General features: G+C 43.5%; 1 protein-coding gene and 1 pseudogene across 5 annotated transcripts in view; both read left to right on the forward strand.

The window, feature by feature from the left end:
• The first annotated feature begins 310 nt into the window (after positions 1-310).
• LOC309703006 (protein NLRC3-like) lies at positions 311-17,881 on the forward strand (annotated as a pseudogene). Its single transcript, XR_014280767.1, has 8 exons — positions 311-410; positions 10,040-10,267; positions 10,379-12,158; positions 13,006-13,179; positions 13,856-14,029; positions 15,565-15,890; positions 16,109-16,282; positions 17,396-17,881. The product of XR_014280767.1 is annotated as a protein NLRC3-like (transcript).
• Positions 17,882-19,775: 1,894 nt separating this feature from the next.
• The window catches only part of fhod1 (formin homology 2 domain containing 1), a 49,847-nt gene continuing 48,350 nt past the window's right edge, over positions 19,776-21,272 (forward strand). For all 4 annotated transcript variants that reach the window (XM_082519177.1, XM_082519178.1, XM_082519179.1 and 1 more), the window contains exon 1: positions 19,776-20,003. In XM_082519177.1, coding sequence (XP_082375303.1) covers positions 19,833-20,003 — 171 coding nt within the window. In that variant the 5' untranslated portion in view covers positions 19,776-19,832. The remainder of the gene's footprint in view (positions 20,004-21,272) is intronic.

Below are 21,272 nucleotides of genomic sequence, written 5' to 3' on the forward strand. Positions count from 1 at the left end.
ATGAAATATATATATATATATATATATACGGTATATAGTTTCCTTATTTCATCTTTGATACTGCAGGGCCTTTACGAACAGCAGTGACGTCACCACCCACTAAACGTTCAGCTAAAAGAAAAAATTTGCAATTTCTCCAACGACAAATTAGGACACGTGAATATTAAATAAAACCAATGAAAGATTAATATGCACGACTTTTCTCGTGGTTTTCTGGTGTTTTTCATTTCTGTCTCTGTAAAATGAACCTTTGCTGGTTTTCCTCTCAGACTGACTGGAGATGAGTGATCTGGGGGAAGATGAGGCTCCACCAGAGTCTCCAGTAAGCAGTACAAGTGTTTATCTATGAAGAGTAATAGGTCCAAAGGAGTGCCTTTAAACTTCAGTAATGAACCTCTATCAGACATAAAGTAAGTGACTGTCTCTCCTTTAAACCAACTTGTTCTGCATGTATCTATGAGGAAGATTGCCTGAGTGATATATTAGATCAGTGACACTTAAATAATCCTGAATTAAAACTGGGAGCATTTCACAGCGATGGTGGTCCTTATTGACAACAACATCTTATTAAGGCTACTTTTACAAGGTACATAAATGTGAGCCATCAGTGGCTCTTAAACAACACCATCCTTTGATGCATTTACCAGCCACCAGGTCACCAGCTGACGTCTTAGCTGTAAAGTCTGAATTAGGTTGCATTTTAGCCACATAAGAAAAGAGAGCAGGAACTTGAAGATGTTTTCTTGTCCTCAACCGAAAAAGGGTGGAGTGCCCACTCCGGGTCAGAGATGAATTCCTGCCCCAAGTGGAGGAGTTTAAGTATCTCAGGGTCTTGTTCACGAGTGACGGGAGAAGGGAGCCAGAGATCAACAGATGGGCCGGTGCTGCGGCTGCAGTGATGTGGACGCTGTACCGGTCCGTCGTGGTGAAGAGACAGCCAAGCGTAAAAACAAAGCTCTCAATTTACCGGTCGATCTACGTCCCTACCCTCACCTATGGTCATGAGCTGTGGGTAGTGACTGAAAGAACGAGATTGTGGATACAAGCGGTGGAAATGAGCTTCCTCCGAAGGGTGGCTGGCCTCTCCCTTAGAGATAGGGTGAGGAGCTTAGCCATCCGGGAGGGGCTCAGAGTAGAGCAGCTGCTCCTCCACATCGAAAGGAGCCAGCTGAGGTGGTTCGGGCATCTGACAAGGATGCCTCCTGGGCGCCTCCTGGGTGAGGTGTTCCAGGCATGTCCCACAAGGAGGAGGCCCCGGGGCAGACCCAGGACACGCTGGAGAGATTATATCTCTCAGCTGGCCTGGGAACGCCTTGGTGTTCCCCCGGATAAGCTGGAGGAGGTGGCTGGGGAGAGGGAGGTCTGGGCTTCTCTGCTTAGGCTGCTGCCCCCACAACCCGGCCCTGGATAAGCGGAAGAAGATGGATGGATGGATGGATGGATGGATAGAAGATGTTTTCTTTCAAATCTAGTCTCTTACATACATTTTAGCATTAAAATTTTCACTTTAAAGAAAAAAATTGGGATGCAGCCACCTGATTTGCTCAGATTTCAGAGACATCTGAATGTTCAGCTTCTTTTTTTTTTTTTTTTTTTTTTGCCTGTCCCGTTTGGCTCTTTTGCCATCAGAATTATTGTCTAAAGGCAAATAAAGATGCCCAACGGATTTACTTTACCAAATTGACCATCCCAGCTTTGCCGTAATGGTCCATTTGATTCACCTTTTATTGTTCATTTTATTTTCACTTACTGAATACGGGACAGACTTGACTGGGGGAAAGAAGGGGAGAAAGAAAGAGGGAAAGAGAAACAGCTGAGAAGAGGGACGGGGGAGAAGGGCAAAAGACAAAAACCAACAGAATGAGCAGGAAAAAAAAGAAGAAAAAAATGCATATATCAATCACCTGGGTCACCTGCTGAGAAAGAAAAAAGAAAACAAGCAGAAGAGAACAAGAGTAATAGAATAAACAACATCACAATGATATATGGGAATATGACAGTAAATACTAAATGTTAAACATTATTGTGCAGCACATAAGATCAACAGAACACAGTGTGCTTTGAGGTAGGAGCCAAAAAGAGTGTAGTTTGTGGGTGTGATCACCCGTGTGTACACCTGTGAGCATGGACGCGCTTGTTTTTTTTGTTTTTTTTTAAAGGTTCCTTCATGTAATGATCTGCTAGAGGGTGTGGGGGGGCCACAGCCCCGTCCTCCAGGGCATGAAGCAGGTATGGAGGAGATCAAAACTCCAGACATCCAGAGGCCCCCAGAACACAAGAGACCAAGGAAGACCCACAGAGGGGCAGCCGCGCCACTGTCCCAGAAAGAGCTGAGGAGAGTCCCAGATGAGGGCTCACTCAGCAGCCGCGGAGCAGAAGCCAGGGGGGGTTGCAGTGATGCGCCCGTGAGCTCCGCCGGCCCCCAGCTGTGCCTGAGTGACCGAGCCCCAGGCCGAGAGGCCGGGGGCAACCCACCTCCGAAGTGGCCCGAGCGAGCCCCAGGCTCCAGGCCCCGATAAGCGGCCGCCAAGGAGTGAGCCGGTGTGTACCTGGACGCCCATCCCCGGACACAAAGAACCACCAACACACCGATGTCTGAGGGAGTCCGCCACTGGCAGGGGAAGTGGTGGTAGGGGGAGATAGGCCTCCATACCTTGGAGGGCCTAAGATGTCCCCAGAGAGGTGGCGCCTGACACCCAACCTGACATATAGACACAGACATACAGGCACACACAGATACAAACATCCATTCCCACCCTCATGCTCTCATATGCTCTTACTCCACACTCAACCAACGTGGAGACAGACATAAAGAGACGCTGTACACACGATCACACTCCCCAAGCGTACTCTACGAACCGGGTCTAGGTGCCCTTGCCCCTGGAGGGGGGAACTGCACCCAGACCCAGGTGGTGTTACCCTTTTCCCTGCGGTGGGGAGAAGCAGACCGCCCCGACTCCACAGCAGCAGGGAGGCCCCACACTCCAGACCGCAGTCGGACGGCCAACTCCTCCTCCTAGCCCCCCCGCTCCAGCAGGTCGCAGAGAATGGGGGTGAGAGAAGACTCCAAACCTCCCTCCACCCGCTCATTGTAGTGTTGATGCATGTGTGTTCTAAGGTGCATTTAAAACCCAGGAGGGCATGGAGCTACCTGCCAAGGAGCAGCAGGTAAGCGCATAGTCCCTCCTGCTAGCCCTCAATGTCTACGTGTATTTAACATTGAGAGGTGGGCAACGACGTCAGGGGTGGGGTATACACCCTGATGGTACTTTGGATTCCGTGTATCGTGCCCACCCCCAAGATCCTATATGTATGTGTAATGCGAGTGTGAGTAATGTGAATGTCTAAGTTGTGGGATAAAATTGAGGCAGAGGCAGCCAGAAGGGGACCGGGGGGGGGGGGGGGGGGGTAGCCTCCTCTGCACCCTGGTGACATACCCCTACTCCAAGGTCCTGCATGTGTGGGTGGTTGTGGTGGAGTGGGAAGAGGGAGGCAGCTGGAGATGGGGAGGGAAGGAGGGGAGGGGCAAGTGACCCCTCCCTGGGGCCAGCTCCCCCGCTGACCCCAGTAGGCACCCCCATACTCCGCGACCCACCAGGGAAAGGGGGCCCAGGCCCATCCAGACCGGGGCCCCAGCACAGCAGCGCCTCCCGGCCCCACAGAGCCCGGGACAGTCCACCCAACCCCACCACAGAGAAAACTGCACCCACCCCACCATCCACTCTTCTTCCAGACTACATAAGACAATAAACACCCAGGCTGAGATCTTCCTCCACCTCTCCTGTATCTCCCCCTCCTGCAGAGAGAGCCCCTGAGGAGAGGAAAGCTCCTGCAAGATGTGACAATCTTCCCCACCAGTTGAAGAGCCCCACAGGTGGCTCGATGCACCGGCGGCACCCTGCTCCAGGGCTGGGCCCCCATGCACCCACCCGCCCACAACCCCGGCAACACACCAACCAGGACCCAAGCCCCCGAGGCCCGGCCCGGGCCCCAGCCCAGAGACGGAGCGCCCCCAGAACCTCACGCCCATCCCGGACCCACCCAGGGGCAGCCAGGCTACCAGGTCAGTAACCCACGTCCGTCAGCACAGACCCTCCCCTAGCCCCGCTGCACGCAGCCGCGAGGAAACAGTCACCGGAGAGCCAACAGAGCCCCTAACCGGACATGACCGCTACCCCGGGTTGAGCCCCCCAAGGAAGATGCCTCCGGGGAACCCCCCGACGCCCTAAGCCTGTCCCTACCCCCACACCAATCACAACAGTGAAGGCGGGACCAAACTATGACCCCCCACCCCCACTAGGTGATGGAGCTGATCAAAGGAGCCCAGAGCAATTGATCTGATGTGGTGGCAGAGGCTGTGTCAAGACTAATGTAATCTAATAGATAATTTCTATATTGGTTAGAATTAAGATTATTTTTATTTTTCCAGTTCATGAGGACTGTTTTCTTGGCTATGCATAGGGCAGTGAAAACCATATGGGCTATATTCTTTTCTGAAGTGGCATTATCTAAGCTGCCCAACAAACACACTAAGGGGGAAGTTGGAATGTTACATTTCAGACACTTCGATAAGTCTTCACATATCTCGCGCCAAAACTTCTGAACTGGTGGACAGAACCAAAGAGCGTGGATATAATTGTCCGGTGAATTGGTTTGGCAGTGTGAGCAGTTGTTGGTAGACGTAAAGCCCATCTTGAACATCCGATGACCTGTATAGTGCACTCTATGTAATATTTTGTATTGAATTAATTGAAGACTGGGATTTCTAATTAGATGAAAGGTTTTTAAGCAAATCTGAGACCAGAAGTTTAGGTCTAAGTTAACTGATAAATCCGCTTCCCATTTTGCAATAGGAAGTGATATTGATTCATCTGTTTTAGAAAGCATTCTGTATATTTTGGATAGTAATTTGGGGGTTTTAAGAGTAAGAAATTGAACCACACTTGGTGGTGTTTGTAGTTCAACTTGACCCGGTTTAAATTTCTTTTTTACTATGGATTTAATTTGTTGATATTCTAAAAATCTTTTCTTGTTGATCCCATATTGTGTAACTAGTCCGTCAAATGAAATAAATTCTGTTCCTTCTAGTATATGTTCTAAATATTTGATTCCTTTACCACTCCAATCTGAAAAGTTTATCATATTATTGTTTTGTAATATGTCAGGGTTGTTCCAGATAGGTGTACGTTTGCATGGGATTAATGAAGACGCCGTCAATTTTAGAAACTCCCACCATGCTGTCAGAGAAGAGCTGATGTTGATGCTTTTAAAGCATTCATGTCTTTTGATGTTTGAGCTGATAAATGGTAGGTCTGAGATCTCTAGATTATTGCAGAGTGCTTGTTCTACATCTAGCCAAGGTTCATCTAAGAGGGTGTGTTTTAGCCATCCTGAGATAAACTGAAGCCTGTTGGCTAAGAAGTAGTGCTGAAAGTTAGGCAGTTCTAGTCCTCCTTTATCCTTGGTCTTTTGTAGTGTTTTTAAGCTTATACGAGGGGGTTTATTTTTCCAAAGGAATTTGGACATACATGAATCTAGAGATCTGAACCAATCTTGTGGCGGTTTAGTTGGGATCATTGAGAATAAATAATTTATTTTTGGTAAGACCATCATTTTTATAGCGGCAACCCTTCCCATGAGTGATATGGGTAGACATTTCCATCTAGCCAGATCATCTTCTACCTTCTTTAAAAGTGGGATATGGTTTAATTTAGTTAGATCTGCAAGCTTGGGAGAAACATTAATACCTAAATATTTTATATTTCCCGATTGCAGTGGTGTAGAAGAGGAATTATGGAGGGAGCAATTAATCGGTAGGACTGTAGATTTTGACCAGTTAATTGAGTAATCTGATATTCTTGCAAAAGAGTTTATCAATTCAATCACCCCAGAGATATTGGTTTGTGAATTTTGGAGAAAGAGTAACACATCATCCGCATAGAGACTGATTTTATGTTCCACGTTCTTGCATTTTATGCCCTTAATTGTTGTAGCCTGTCTAAATGCTGCTGCTAGTGGTTCAATAAAAATTGCAAACAGTGAAGGGGAGAGTGGGCATCCCTGTCTGGTGCCCCTCAAGAGACAGAAGCTGGAGGATGTCTGGTCATTTGTTCTAACACAAGCTGTTGGGGAATTATATAATATTTTTAACCAGTTTATGAAAGAGGATCCAAAACCAAATTTGTGTAAAGTTGCAAATAGAAATTTCCAGTTAACTCTGTCAAATGCTTTTTCTGCGTCTAAAGAGAATATTGTAGTTTCTAGGTTTTTACTGTATGAGTAGTCTATCAAATTAAGTAATCTACGTGTATTTGTTGATGAGTGCCTACCTTTTATGAAACCAGTTTGGTCAGGATGAATTAAGAGGGGGGTTATTTTCTCCAGTCTCTTTGAGAGAGCTTTGCAGATTATTTTAAGGTCTACATTTATAAGGGATATTGGACGATAGCTTGAGGGATATACAGGGTCTTTGCCTGGTTTTAGCAGGAGATTAATGTTTGCAGAATTCATATTTGATGGAAGTCTGCCCTTTTCTTTAATTTCCAACAACGTTCTGTAGAAAACTGGTGCTAGAATCGACCAGAATTCTTTGTAGAATTCTGCAGGAAAGCCATCTGGACCTGGAGCCTTATTATTGGGCATACTTATCAGGGCTTCCTGGAGTTCACCTGGTGTCAGTGGTGAATCCAGTGCCATTGCTTGAGTGTCCAATAATTTTGGAAGAGTTATGTTGTCCAAAAACTGATCAATTTCTTTTTTAGATGGTTTATTTGTGGTGAATACAACGTTTTATAGAAATCCCTGAAAATGTTGTTTATTTGTATCGGATCATATATTGTGTTCCCAGATGAATCTTGAACAGCACATATAGTTGTTTTTTCTTTATTTATTTTTAGCTGGTTTGCTAGAAATTGACCGGATTTATTACCATGTTCATAATTTTGTAGGCGTAGTCTTTGTACTAAGAATTTTGTTTTTTTTATCAATTATCTCATTTAATTCTAGTTTTGTTTTGCGTATTTTGTTCAATGTTTCCTGATCTTGGTGGGACGCGTAGGCTTCTTCTAGTGATTTGATGTTTTTTTCTAATTCCTGAATATTTTTGTTTTCTTTTTTCTTTTTATGTGATGAGAAAGAAATTATTTTACCTCTCATCACAGCTTTCCCTGCTTCCCATAGAACAGAAGCTGATGTTTCGGGAGTGTCATTATAGTCCAAATATGAAGTCCACTCTTTTTTAAAATATTTAATAAAGTCTTCATCTTTAAGTAGTGATATATTAAATCTCCAGTTTTTTCTTGGCGTAGTATTATTCTTGTGCATTAGTGTTAAAGATACAGGACCATGATCGCTGACAGCTATAGGATGAATCTCAGTGTCTGAAATGTCGTTCAGCAGTGAGCTGCTGACCAAAAAATAATCCAGACGAGAGTAGGAGTGATGGACATGCGAGAAAAAAGTATATTCCTTACTGGTGGGGTGAAGGGAGCGCCATGCATCGCAAAGACCAAAGTCGCTCATATACTGTTTGATTATATTTATGGACTGCCAATTACGCTGAGTTCCCGCTGTATTGAGCCTATCCATGTCTTCATTTAGTCCAAGGTTGAGGTCACCTCCAAGAACAAGTGTGCCATCTAAGTGTTCAGAGAGTGCACTGAAAAAACCGTGAAAGAATGAGGGATCGTCAACATTTGGACCATATACACTTGCAATGCATAGCTTTTTATCAAGTATAGATAGTTTAATGATTAAGAATCTGCCCTCTGGATCTATAACTGTATCGAGTACTGTGAAATTAATATTTTTATGTATTAAAATTGCTACTCCCCTTTGTCTAGAATTATAACAAGCTGAGAACACATTGGGAAACTCAGGTGTTTTAAGTTCATTCGAACCTCTAAGAGGTCTGTGGGTCTCTTGTAAAAGGACAACATCTGCCTGTAGTTTTTTGAGTTGGTTAAATATTTTTAACCTCTTTACTCTGGAGCCAGCTCCATTTATATTCCATGTAATGAACCTCAGTGTACCCATAGATGTTTGTGTATAACTAGGGATGTATGCTGTGTGCGTCGCTTAGACAGGTGGAGAGAATACGTCACTTGTTCATAAATAAAGAGAAGGAGAGAGAGAAAAAATGTGTGGCGAGATGCTCCCTGAGTCTGACTTTGTGTATGCATAATTACTAATATGAGTAGGCTTGGCTTAAGTGTGTGTATCCTAAACGACATTTTACTTCTGACTGAAGTAAAATGTGCTGCCGTTGAGCGCATGGTGTGTATGTGTCGAAATAAAGGATGTTTGCGGATGAGTGTCGAAGCAGGTGATCGAGGCAGTGAAAGGAATAAAGAAAGAAACCAAGGACAGGGGTGAGCAGCATAAAACCAAGAGGGGGAAAAGAGAGGAGGAAAAAAACGAGAAGAAAAAAAAACAAAACAAAACGTAAACATTCCAATTAAATCACTGACGGAGAGTGACGGTGTTAATTCTGCTATGAAATCACACTTTAAGATGCGATTTGATGCTGGTAAGTTAAACAGATGTTAATGCAAGTTAGTGTGAGTGGATAGGGAAAGGGTGTAGCTGATTCTTATCTGGTGTGAGGTTAATACAGCCACGGAGTGATGTTGGGGTCGCGGTGGAGCTGTCCGTCCACGTACAGCCGGTCCACAGCGATGACAGCGCGGGAGCCCTTCTGGATGAAGCCCCGTCGGATTGGGAAGAGGACCCTGCGTCGTTCCAAGATCTCTTTGGGGAACTGGTCGTTCACGCTGAAGTCCGTTCCTTTTAATTCCCTGCCGCGGCTTTTCACATGATGCTTTTGTTTGAAGTGGCCGAATTTGGCCACGATAGGACGTGGTCTCCCGGCCGTAGCCCGAATGGGGCCGAGGCGATGTACCCGATCGAAGACGATGTTCTTCACAGTGTCCTCCGGCAGCTTCAGGTGGATTTTGATGAAGCTTTTTACCGTGGTCTCCGCGTCCTCTCCAGCGGCTTCTGGAATACCAGAAAATACCAGATTATCACGCATGCTACGAGCTTGTAGATCAATAACTGTTTCTTTTATTTTTTTATTTTCTCTATTGAGCTGGGTAACATTATCTGTGAGACATTTCACCGACTCCCTTAGCGTGGCATTTTCAGCAGCAAGCGTTTCCACCTGCTGCTGGCTGTACTCCAGGGATTCTCGCAAGCATTTAAATTCTCGGTGAAGAATCTCCACCAAGGACAGCCTTGCGTCGAAACTGGACAATCGCTTGTCGATTGACTCCAGTATGTCGGCAATATCTTTGCCGGCTGGCGATGTTGAGCCGGGGGAATCTGCCGGGCGTTGTCTTTTCGACGACGGCGTCTCAGGTTTGGCCGGGGAAGCTGCACACTGGGTCTTCTTCATCACGAGATCCTGAAAGCACTGATCAATATAATCTTGGAGAGTCTCTAAACTCTCCTCGTTGTTCTCCAGGGTGTTGGAGATTATTTAGACAAATAGTGTTAGTTATAAGACAATTGATAAGTGTATTTGGTAATACTGAAGCTTAAATGAATTTGTTCAGATCTAAACTACCATTTGCTTTAATTTTCCGCCAAAATCTCCGGCGTCTGACGTCAGTTACAACATGAGTCGCTTACCTTGTCCGTTCAGCTTCTTTATAACATGTGTCTGTGTTTGATGATTGGATGGATCATTAATACAACACATGCTCCTGTGATGCTGAGATTGGGTTACAGACTGAATGAACACTTTTTAAAGCTTTTACTGTACAGCTCTGTTCAGAGTGAAGGAATCTATCTGCACATGAAATCTGCTCATTGAAAATTGTCCCCAGTGTCCAGTAACAGGAACACGTGCCAGGCACAGAGCAAAACCCAGGATACAGGATCCAGCCCTCTGTCTATACGTTACTATTATTGTTATAATTTCATTTTATGTTTTTATTTAAAAAACAATATTTTCCCTGTAAGCCAGCGCTGGTATTAAACTTTTGTTTTTGACTATGTATTTTATCAGTAAATGGAATAATTTTTCGTTTGTGTCCAGAGCGAAGAAGACAAGCAATGTTCGAGGAGCAGCTGTCCTGCTGTGCTTTGTGTCAGGACGTCCTGAAGGATCCGGTCTTCACCAGCTGTGGACACTGGTTCTGCAAACAGTGTGTCTGTTCATACTGGGACCAGTGTGCTTCATCAGGAGACTTCTTCTGTCCCCAGTGTGGAAAAATCCCCACAACAGAAGCTAAACGGCAGACAGCCAGTGAACCCAAAGTGCAAAGTACGATTGAACATCTGTCTGCTGATAGACTCATTTCTGAAAACTCGACTTCTTGTGTTATGTAGGAGTTTTTTTTCTCTTTAGTCTCATTGATTTTCTGTCTTTCAGCAGATGTTGGTCTGCAGGAGGTTTTAGATGAACATAAGATCAGTCTGAGGAGGAGATGCGAACGTGTGACTGAAGGAAGTTATGAAACAGGAAGTAGAACCCTCCTCAGCAGGAGCTACACTGAGCTCTACATCACAGAGGGACAGAGTGAAGAGGTTCATACCCAACATGAGGTGATGCAGCTGGAGACAGCTTCCAAGATGGAGGCTCTTGATGACACTCCAGTCAGGTGTCACGACATCTTTAAAGCCTTACCTGACCAACAGAGACCCATCAGAGGGGTTCTGATGAACGGCGTCGCTGGTGTTGGAAAAACCTTCTCAGTGCAGAAGTTCACTCTGGACTGGGCAGAGGGCTTGGAGAACCAACATGTCAGTGTTGTGGTTCTGCTTTCATTCAGGGAGCTGAACCTGATCAGAGATGAGCAGTACAGTCTTCTGGAGCTGCTCCATGTTTTCCATCCAACATTACAGAAGGTCACAGCAGAGAAGCTCGCTGTCTGTAAACTTTTGTTCATCTTTGACGGCCTGGATGAAAGCAGACTTTCATTGGATTTCACCAACAGGAAGCTGCTGTCTGATGTCACAGAGAAGTCATCAGTCAGCCAGCTGCTGACAAACCTCATCCAGGGGAATCTGCTTCCCTCGGCTCTTGTCTGGATAACTTCCCGACCTGCAGCAGCCAATCAGATCCCTCCTACATGTGTTGACAGGGTAACAGAAGTACGAGGCTTCACTGATGCCCAGAAGGAGGAGTACTTCAGGAGGAGATTCAGTGATGAAGAGCTGTCCAGAATCATCTCCCACATGAAGACATCCAGGAGCCTCCACATCATGTGTGCTGGATCCCTGCTACAGTTCTGGAGCACATGTTGACTACAGAGCAGAGAGGAGAGCTGCCCAAGACCCTGACTGACATGTACTCATACTTCCTGCTGGTTCAGACAAAAAGGAAGAAGAACAAGTACCACGAGGGACATAAGACGGGTCCACAGGAGCAGACAGAGGCTGACAAGGAAGTTCTCCTGAAGCTGGGAAAGCTGGCGTTTCAACATCTGGAGAAAGGAAATATCCTTTTCTACCAAGAACACCTGGAGCAGTGTGGGCTGGATGTCACAGAAGCCTCGGTGTACTCTGGAGTTTGTACAGAGATCTTCAAACGAGAGTGTGAGATCTTCAAGAAAGCAGCCTACTGCTTTGTTCATCTGAGCATTCAAGACTTCCTGGCTGCAGTCTATCTGTTCTACAGTTTCACCCACAGAAAGACAGAAGTGCTCCAGGACTTCCTGGAGAGAGATTGCGAATACAAAAACAGCTCCCCATCTATGGATGTCTTTCTACAGAGAGTCATGAAAAAATCCCTTCAAAGTAAAAATGGCCACCTGGACATGTTTGTTAGCTTCCTTCATGGCTTCTCTCTGGAGTCCAACCAGAGACTCTTAGGAGGTCTGCTGGGTCGGACGGAGAACAGTCTAAAAAATGTTCAAATAGTCATGAACAATCTGAATGAGATGAACAGTGATGAAATGTCTCCTGACAGAAGCATTAACATCTTTCACTGTTTGATGGAGATGAAAAATCTCTGTCCATTAGGAGATCCAAGAGTTCCTCAAGTCAAAGAACAGATCAGATAAGAAACTCTCTGACATCCACTGTTCAGCTTTGGCCTACATGCTGCAGATGTCAGAGGAGGTTCGGGATGAGTTGGATCTGAGGAAATACAATGCATCAGAGAAAGGAAAACGGAGACTGAGCCCAGCTGTGAGGAACTGTAAAAGGGCTGGGTGAGTCCAAATGTGATTAACATTAACAATTCAGACAGTATAATTCAAAGTAGGTTCATTTTTTTTATATCGTCCTGATGATATAATCATCCAGGTAAGGGAATTCCATCTGGACGTAGTGTACTAAACAGTACATTTGCACAATGAGCAAAATAACACCACTGACTAACAATGAGGTCAGTTTCATGATCATTAATTGTCATGACCATTGATCAATGGCCTCCAGCGCCATTCACAGACAGATTAACATCTATCAGCTTAGTCTATTTCAGCATCCTACAAGTATTTAAAAATCATCAGATTTTGATTATCTACAAAACATATGGTAACCCATTTCCCCTCTTTGAACGTAAGTATCTAATATTAACTATCAATTTCACATGCTTTGTTTACATCACCAGTCTCTAAATGACTTCTGTGGTTTAAAAAGAAAGAACCCATGTGTATGCTAAGCACAAGTCTGTCACAGAGAACACCATTAACCAAAGGTCTGAAAAACATTTAAATTCCATCCTAAATTTATACATGACTCTTGCAGCAAACAAAGATAATCGTTCACAACTGGAATTGTTTAATGAGTAACCCAGTACAAAAATCACATTAACACAGTGGCCAGTAAAAATGTTATTTGGATCCAGATGATAACTTTTTGGAGCCAATTGCAGAATCAGGTCATGTAAACAAACTGTGCACAGCCTGAATGCAACTTAAGTCCCTTCTGCAGATTAAAGCTAAACAATTATTAAAATAATTAAAAGAAAGAAGATAAGCTGACATGTTAGTGGGATATGTTCAACTGTCATCAAATGTGTAAAGTAGATCTAAAGGGTAATGTTTGTCCTTACAGACTTTGTGGCTGCAGACTCTCAGAGACTCACTGTGAAGTTGTGGCCTCAGCTCTGAAGTCCAGCCCATCCCATCTCACACAGCTGGACCTGAGTTACAATGAACTGCAAGATTCCGGAGTGAAGCATCTGTCTGCTGCATTGGAGAATCCAAACTGTAGACTGGAGCACCTGAGGTCAGGTCACAGACTTTAGTTTAATAAGATTTGGGCCAATGGCCAAGTTTTGTGTGTTATGGCAGTCTAATCTGGTCTTCCTGTTCTTAAATATAACCAGTGGTTTGCACCCTGTTGTAAATTTTATTTGTACATTGTACATAGAAGGCATCTCTTGAGTGTAGACTTTGACAAAGATACGCTTTGAGGATGTTCTTGACTTGGGTAAATGTTGTGAGTCATATCTTCTTCACCAGGGAAAGAATTCTATCAGTATCCACTCTTCTGTGGTTTTCCAGGAATTTTTGCTATTGCTGAGCTGAAAATTGCATCATGTCATTTTTAACAATATATCAGATTGTTAATGTGGCCACACCTAAAGGTTCTACTATTTTTCTGATAGATTTTTTTAGCCTGACAAATGCCTACATATATCATATGTAATATATACAGCTTTTATGTGTGAGCTGATACTAATTTTGCTATGAGACTTGACTGAGGACAGCAGCATGTTTGTTGATCTGTGTTGACATGAGTTATTGTTCAGGAGTTTGAACCACAATTGCAAAAGGACAAGGTCACTCTACTCATTTATGGAAATCTTACTGGTTATTTATAGTAATACTGAACTGCACAATTAAAAATGTAAATGTTTGTGCAATAACTGGATTCTTGATTCTTGTTATTCTTACTTTAGATTGAAGGGCTGCAGGTTGTCAGAGTTCAGTTGTGCATCTCTTGGCTCAGCTCTGAAGTTCAACCCATCACATCTGAAACATCTGGATCTGAGTGACAACATGCTGCAGGACTCAGGAGTGAAGCAGCTGTGTGGTTTTCTAGAAAGCCCGGAGTGTAGACTGGAGACTCTGAGGTAAAATTCAAAATCTTGGTCTGTCTGCAGAATTTGTTCAAAGTTTTGTCTAAAAACTAATTTTCATTTTATTTGTATTGAAGTCCAAATGACTGTCTGCTCCTCAAAGAGGAGCTTATAAAGAAGGTTTATAACATTCATTAGCACACTGTACAAATTAAATTAATTACTGTGCCTAACATGGGTTGTACTCAGTGGTTGAGAGGAGAGGTAGAAACACTTAGCAGGACAGTCAGAAAAACTCACGACCACACTGGTACTGGGAATTCCACAGTGCTTGTCCTTTAATGCACACTCTCTTAATCAACCTTACAAGGCCCAGTCTAACGGCTACTGTTTATCATACATGAAGCACAGTGTTTCTACAACCCGTAACGTTGCAAATTGTTAGAGGGGTAAAACATATAAAGTCCGTGTCTGTCCACACTCTCACGTGCTAGCACATTGCTCTCATACTCCACAGAGGGCAGTGGCGCATATTTCTGACCTTAAATTGTCTTAAAGAGACACCACACCATTGTGACTGTTACAAGCTTATCTCTGCGGTTGAGAAATTTATTGTTAGTGTTCTCTGAGGGGTATTCGCTTTACTAGCCCAATGTTATACACTTGTTATCTTCTCTACAAGTTAAACACATTATTACGTTATTAAATAATAAGTTTTGTTTGGTAACAACAAGTAATTTCATCTTCTGCTGAATACATTTGCAGGTTGGCTTATTCACCCTTTCAGAATAATCCCTTATCTCCTTTTTCATTTCTGCTATGGTGCCATAATCCTGATATTTTTTTTAATGAAAAACTCCTTTAAGATGTTCATTGCAGCCAGTATAGTGTCTGTTTTCACGACCTTTCATACTACTGCTTTACACACTGAGCTTTGTCACCTCGACTGTTTTATTGTTTTCCTTTTTTTCCATACTCTTGCAAGGTTGGCATCCCAGTATACTATTATTGTGATACTTCAAATAATACTCAGAAGAGCAATGCAAAAAATGTCTTACACAGTGGATGCCCTAATTTTAAGTCATAATTGATTCAGTTCAATTCAGTTCCATTTTGTTTGTTTATATAGAGGCAAATCACAACAACAGTTGCCTTGCAGAATTTTATATTGTAAGGTAAAGACGCTACAATAATACAAAGAAAACAGAGAAAACCCCAACAATCATATGACCTCCTTTGTGCAAGCTCTTTGGCAAGAGTGGGAAGGAAGAACTCCCTTTTAACAGGAAGAAACCAGGCTCAGGGAGGGGCGGCCATCTGCCACAACCAGTTGGGGACCTATGGGCCTATGTTGTTTATTTTCTTTGAATGGAACTGACCCAGAGCCAGCTTTTATTTGTTTGTTCATACACTTCCTTCCAAATTTAGTTTGGAAAATGTACTTGGCATAATAAAGGTTCAGTGGCCATTTGATGAAGAGTTTGATTTGGGTCACTACAGTAATGCTGTAAATATGCACATGTAAAACCTGAAAACCCTGGATCAAATTATCTGTGATTTTAATGTATATAATTTTTTTTCTTATTCAGACTGATTCGGTGCAATTTGTCAAGGACCAGCTGTTCTTCCCTGGCTGAAGCTCTGAATGCAATCCACTCCTATCTGAAGCTTCTGGACGGGAGTGAAGCACCTGTGTGGTTTTCTCAAGAGTCCACAATGCAGACTGGAGACTCTGAGGTTAGACACCATGTTTTAGTTGTACACTAGGATGAATATGATATGAAGTCTCAGCTCTGAAGTCCAACACCTCCCATCTGAAACATCTGGACACGAGTGACAACAAGCTGCAGGATTCAGGAGTGAAACAGCTTGCTAGCCTTGTGGAGAGTTCACACTGTAGGCTTGAAACTCTGAGGTCAGTTTACTTTTTTATCTGTTGCATCCATTATCCTTATGTAAGGACATCTGGATTAAGTGGATAGAAGCTGATAAGATAACAGTCCATAATTACAGAAAGCTAGAAAAAAAAGCTTATTGGTTAGGAATAATTATTCTTGAGCTGCACATTTAGAACCTGAACACATCTGGTTGGATTATCAATTATTTTATCTCCACATTTTATTCTTTACTCAGATTAAGGGGCTGTGAATTGTCGGAAACCAGTTGTTCTTATCTGGGCTCATCTTTGAAGTCCAACCCCTCCCATCTGAGACATCTGGACCTGGGTCACAACATCCTGGAGGATTCAGGCGTTAAGCAGCTGTCTAATCTCATGAAGAGTCTGCATTGTTTACTGGAGATTCTGAGGTCAGTAAACGATGGTAGTCGGTCCACGCGGTTTTCAGGAACACTGAACTGAAGTTAGTATCAACCCTTCGGCATTTCCTGTAAACCTGCAGGCTTTCATGAGTACAACTGAGAGGAGAACAGTGATAATAACTTATGTCAAGCAGTCACATTCAACCAGAAGCTTGCTGTGGTCTTGTGTTTAAGTTGATAACCAGACAGTTGCTTTTGTTGTGTCCGAGAGAGGTCCAAGTCCAGAGTTTTGTGTATTACTGTTAAAAGCGGAACAAATATAGGACTGGGACCAGGGGACATCAGTCAGTGGTGGACAGATCAGCAGGAAATGTCAGTTTGGGGTAATGACAGGGCCGTGTGCGGGAGTGCTGTACGCCAAATGCCAAATTGGCGGACAGCAAACAGCGTCCCCAGGCGTTGAGGTGGAGCCCGTCTGCCCCAAAAAGATGCCTCCTCTCCCAGAAGGTATCAAAATTGTTAATAAAACCCACACCGTGGGAGACACAGGCAGAGGAAAGCCAGGTGTTAAGGCTGAGCAGCCGGCTGAAACTGCCTATCCCTCTGTGGGGGTGGGCCCGGAGATAAAAGCACTCACCTGCAACTGACCAAGGAGGCTGAAGAGTTGGAGGAAGTCCAACTTCAGCAGCTCAGATTGCTGTTTGGGGATGTCATTGGTGCCGATGTGGATGATGAGCCGGTTGGCCTGTGGGTGGGACGCCAGGATGTTGTGAATTCTGTCCACTATGTCAACAACGGTGGCTCCCGGGAACGACAGCGTGAGCGCCCCCCTCATCCGCACGTTCCTGACAATGGAATCCCCGAGGACCAGCATGGAGAGAGGAGGTGCCACCGGGGGCTGCTGGCCCTAACAAATTTCTGCAGTAATGAAGCCTGTGGGGTGCTCAGTTGATTAGACTTGATGCTAAAAGCATCTGCAGGTCTGTGAGCCTCAAGCTCAGCATGTTCACACCAACATGTTAACATGAAGAACTAAGAGAGCGCTAGCTACACTGCACAGCCTCTCCACTGCTGCTCTGAAGAGATCTGAACCTCTGCTGTATTTTATACTGGATGTGCTGCACATAAACACTTATTCAGTGTTTCTTTTTCTCTCCACAGATGGCTGCCATTTTGGTAAATGGGGTAATGCATGTGCTGAGAGAAGATGAACTGAGTCCACAGATCCACAGAGGTCGAAGCAGCAGCAGTTTGTGCATAGAGTCTCTCACTGTTCCATGTTACTGGGATGTGGTGTGTCAAGTAGAGCTCCACCCATCAGTCACTGATATAAGAATCGGAAGAAACGCATAAAACTATGAGTGCTGCAGTGCAAAATGTAGACAATGTAGAGCCAACCATGTGAACTCCACCATGGAAGGATAAACTGTAATTATACCCATGATATCATTGTATCATACAAGAAGCACCCTGTGTGTTTGCCAGGCCAGCAGTGCTTCTTTGCTTTGCTCATGTATAAAAAGATGGACATGTATGATCATTTATAATTTATTTCTTTTATTTTCATTATAATACTGTATATGATCAGGTGATGAAAATTTCTGTTCATAAACAGCAAATAAATGAATAATAAACATGTATTTATTGTTCTTCTTCTCTTCATCTACATACTCACTGTATAAGACAAAGTGATGGGTTACAGGCACTGTTAGCATCACTGTCTGACATTTAGTCACAATTGTCTCAAAGTCCCATTGCGCTAAAAACTGCTTAACATAGATGTAATGTTGCCATTTGTTTTAAGATCAGCTACTGCACATAATTTATATAACTTGTAAGCATGTGAGTGACATAAAAATAATTCCTAAAAGCTTCATAGATGTTGATAAAGTTTAATCCAGCTTGATTGATGCCTCTAGCAGGAGTTAGGGAACAGACATACATATTTATGCTACAATGATTATGGTAAGATTATACCTGGGATGTCAGATTGACTATGACAGTGTGCATATGTAGGTTGTGTGTAGCTTTACATCATTTCCTTAGGGATTAATAAAGTATTCTGATTTTTTTTTTTGATTTTTTTTTTTTTTTTGCATTAACTTCAGCCACATGAAATGTAAAAAGAAATATTCTGAAAGGATATTTCTTTTATTTTTATTTTTTCTGTCATGTTTTTTTTTTTGTTTGTTTTTTTTTTTGCTGAAGTATTTGATATTTGAACATTTATACATCTGTATCCCTAGGGGTTAAGAAAGTGAGTCCAAGTTCTTTGTGGGGATTTAAGCAGTTTTTATGACAGAGAAAAAGCGCAGGTGTTTGCAGGTGTATATTTTTTTAATTTCCTAATGACACTTTTCGGCATCACTCTTTAAGCTGGCTAGAAGAACAACAAGCATTAATGTGTCATTGAAAATCTTTGTACTACAGTCAGTCATCCACCAGAGGACGCTGCTGATCAACAAACGGCTCTGCTGACGGGCCTCGTGAGGATGGAGCGGTTAGTAAATAAAAGTTCGCCGCAAAATCTGGATTAGCAGCCTAACACACTGCACCCCGAGGCTCCAGGAGCTGCATGCTCATCCATCAGCTCTGCCCGTGACAGTTTGATTGGTTACATATGTTTTCTTATATGCAACCAACATAAACTACAATACCACATGTGCTCAGCTTCTGTCACATAACCGGCCTTCACAAAGAATCAATAAACATTTTTTAATGTGCAGATAACTTTTAAAAACTTGCTGAAAAGCTTGACTAACATGAATGAAGTTTAAAAGCAGTTCACCGTATGTTCTGCCACATACAGAAGCCAATACTCGGCTCATACTCAGCATAGAGGACATGTGATCAATCTGACAGAACCTCTGTGCTTGTCTAAATACCGACCGATCATAGACGTTCAGTCCTCGCCATCACTTTCATGACAGACTGAGCCAATCGCACAGAGAGCGTGCCACCCCGCAGTGACATCCTAAACCTTATGATGGTCTCTGGCACAGCCTGGTGGACTATTTTCTGGTTGACACCAAAAACCACCAGTCTGCATAAAAAATGCAGCATTTGCTGCAAACAAGAACACAAGTTATCAGTGACTAGTCCAACTAACGGTCAGTGAATACTGAGATTAGGATTTTCCTGAAGTGGGTATTGTATTGCTATCTGATTATCTTGAAGTATACTTTGTCAGACCTTTGTGTATAATTTTAATTAGAATAAAAGTGCCATTCAAATGCCTCAATCTAAGTAAAAAAAAACGTGGTCTTTTAGTGTGGTCTCATAAGGGTAACTTTGGGTGATCTGAGCAGATTGGAGGGTGAGTTCACTGATATGCACTAAGAAATATGACCTATAACCTAATCCAGATCTGATGAAAATAAGAAATAAATAAGAAATAATCTCATCATCAATAAAGTGTTCTTTTGAATCATGTCTTTTTCTTTTACACTTTAGTTTTACTTTGAAGGCGCCGGAAGTGAGTGTGGCGGCTTTATATCTGGAGCTGAAACTTTCTCCTCTCATTTAAAGTTGCTTCCAGCGGAGGACGGACCTTCGCCGACAGCTCGCACTTTTACAGCCGCAGTCGGGTCACGGGCGCATGGCCATGGCCTCCATCGTCTGCCGGGTCCAGTACTTGGAGGACTCGGATCCGTTTATCTGCACAAACTTCCCCGAACCTCGGAGACCTCCGACGGTGAACCTGGAAGAGAACCTGCCGCTCAGCGAGCAGATCGCCGGGATCCACAAGCTGCTGGAGCCGCCGCTGAAGGTGGGTCACTGACGGGACTACCTGGTTAACGCCAGTCCTGCCGGGGAGCTTAAACCTTTACGGGGAAACCTGCGAAACCGGACCGGACAGAGAGGCTGGGGTGGGAATAAGTTTTAAATGCCTCGAATTATCCGAGGCAGGCGACAGTTTTCAGGTGTCAAAGAGGCGTTTATGATGTTTGCTGCAGTCCAAAAACACACACCGGACTTTAAAATCATACAGCCTGGTGCGTCCGAGTTGGAGCCGAAACGCGAGTCGTTCAACAGGATAGCAGCTGTTATTCCTTTTACACATTTAATACTGAAATCAATACAAGTGTAAGAGAAACAGGACTTTATCGACCTGCTCCTCATTAAAGTAGAAAACGTTTTAATTAGACTTATATCCGTTTCTCTTTTTTCAGTCTGATTTTCCACGTGAGAGCTTTTTCCTTAGTCCCAAGCCCCCTTTCTCTGTCAGGGATTCAGAATCGATCAGAACATAATCAATAAGGCTTAACGTCACTGCAGGGTTATTTTCACAGCAGAGGCATTCAGCAGCACCCTGAGACAAAATAAAGCCGTCTGTTTAATCGAGATGGAAAAGGGGCAGAAGGCAATATAAAACTGCATAATGTGCCTTCAGAAAGATGAAAGGTTAGGAACTGAATAAGTGCAGGTGCAGTGAAGGTAAGCTAAGTGGAAAAGGTTAAATTAACGAACTGTAACTCCAGGTTTATTTCGGGGACAGAAGGTAGACCTGAATGACCCCACCGGGAAGTCTCAAAGGAAAAAACCAAAACACTCAGCACCCTGTGCGCTCAGACTGAAATGTCAACAACATTTTGTACACTTGGTTATCTTCCCTAAAGGGTGAACCCTGCTGACTCTGTGTTCATCACGGGTTTAAGACCAAATCGTTTGTCTTTCATCAAAAAGACCATTTTATGTCATCTTCATTTAATGCCTGAAAGCTGTGGGGGGACTTGTGTCCTATTATTTCCCTCTCAAACCGAATGATCAGGCCGTGTCATATTGTAAAGACCTCATAGAATAATATTATTCAGCCTGCAGGCTTACTTGTGGTTCCTGCTTTTCTGAAAGTAGAATGGGAGGCAGACCTTAAGGGTCTCTTCCTGTTTAAAGGAAGTTCTTCCTCCCCACTGTCACAAAGTGCTGCTCATACTGGATCTTCTGAACATTTGTATCACTGGGAAGTGTCTGCAGGTGATTGTTGTGAACAGGGACTGTATAAATAAAACTGGATTGATTCAAAATGAAGAAGTAGTCT

This window comes from Aulonocara stuartgranti (assembly GCF_965226115.1).
Source record: "Aulonocara stuartgranti genome assembly, chromosome: 1".
Classification (NCBI taxonomy): domain Eukaryota; kingdom Metazoa; phylum Chordata; class Actinopteri; order Cichliformes; family Cichlidae; genus Aulonocara; species Aulonocara stuartgranti.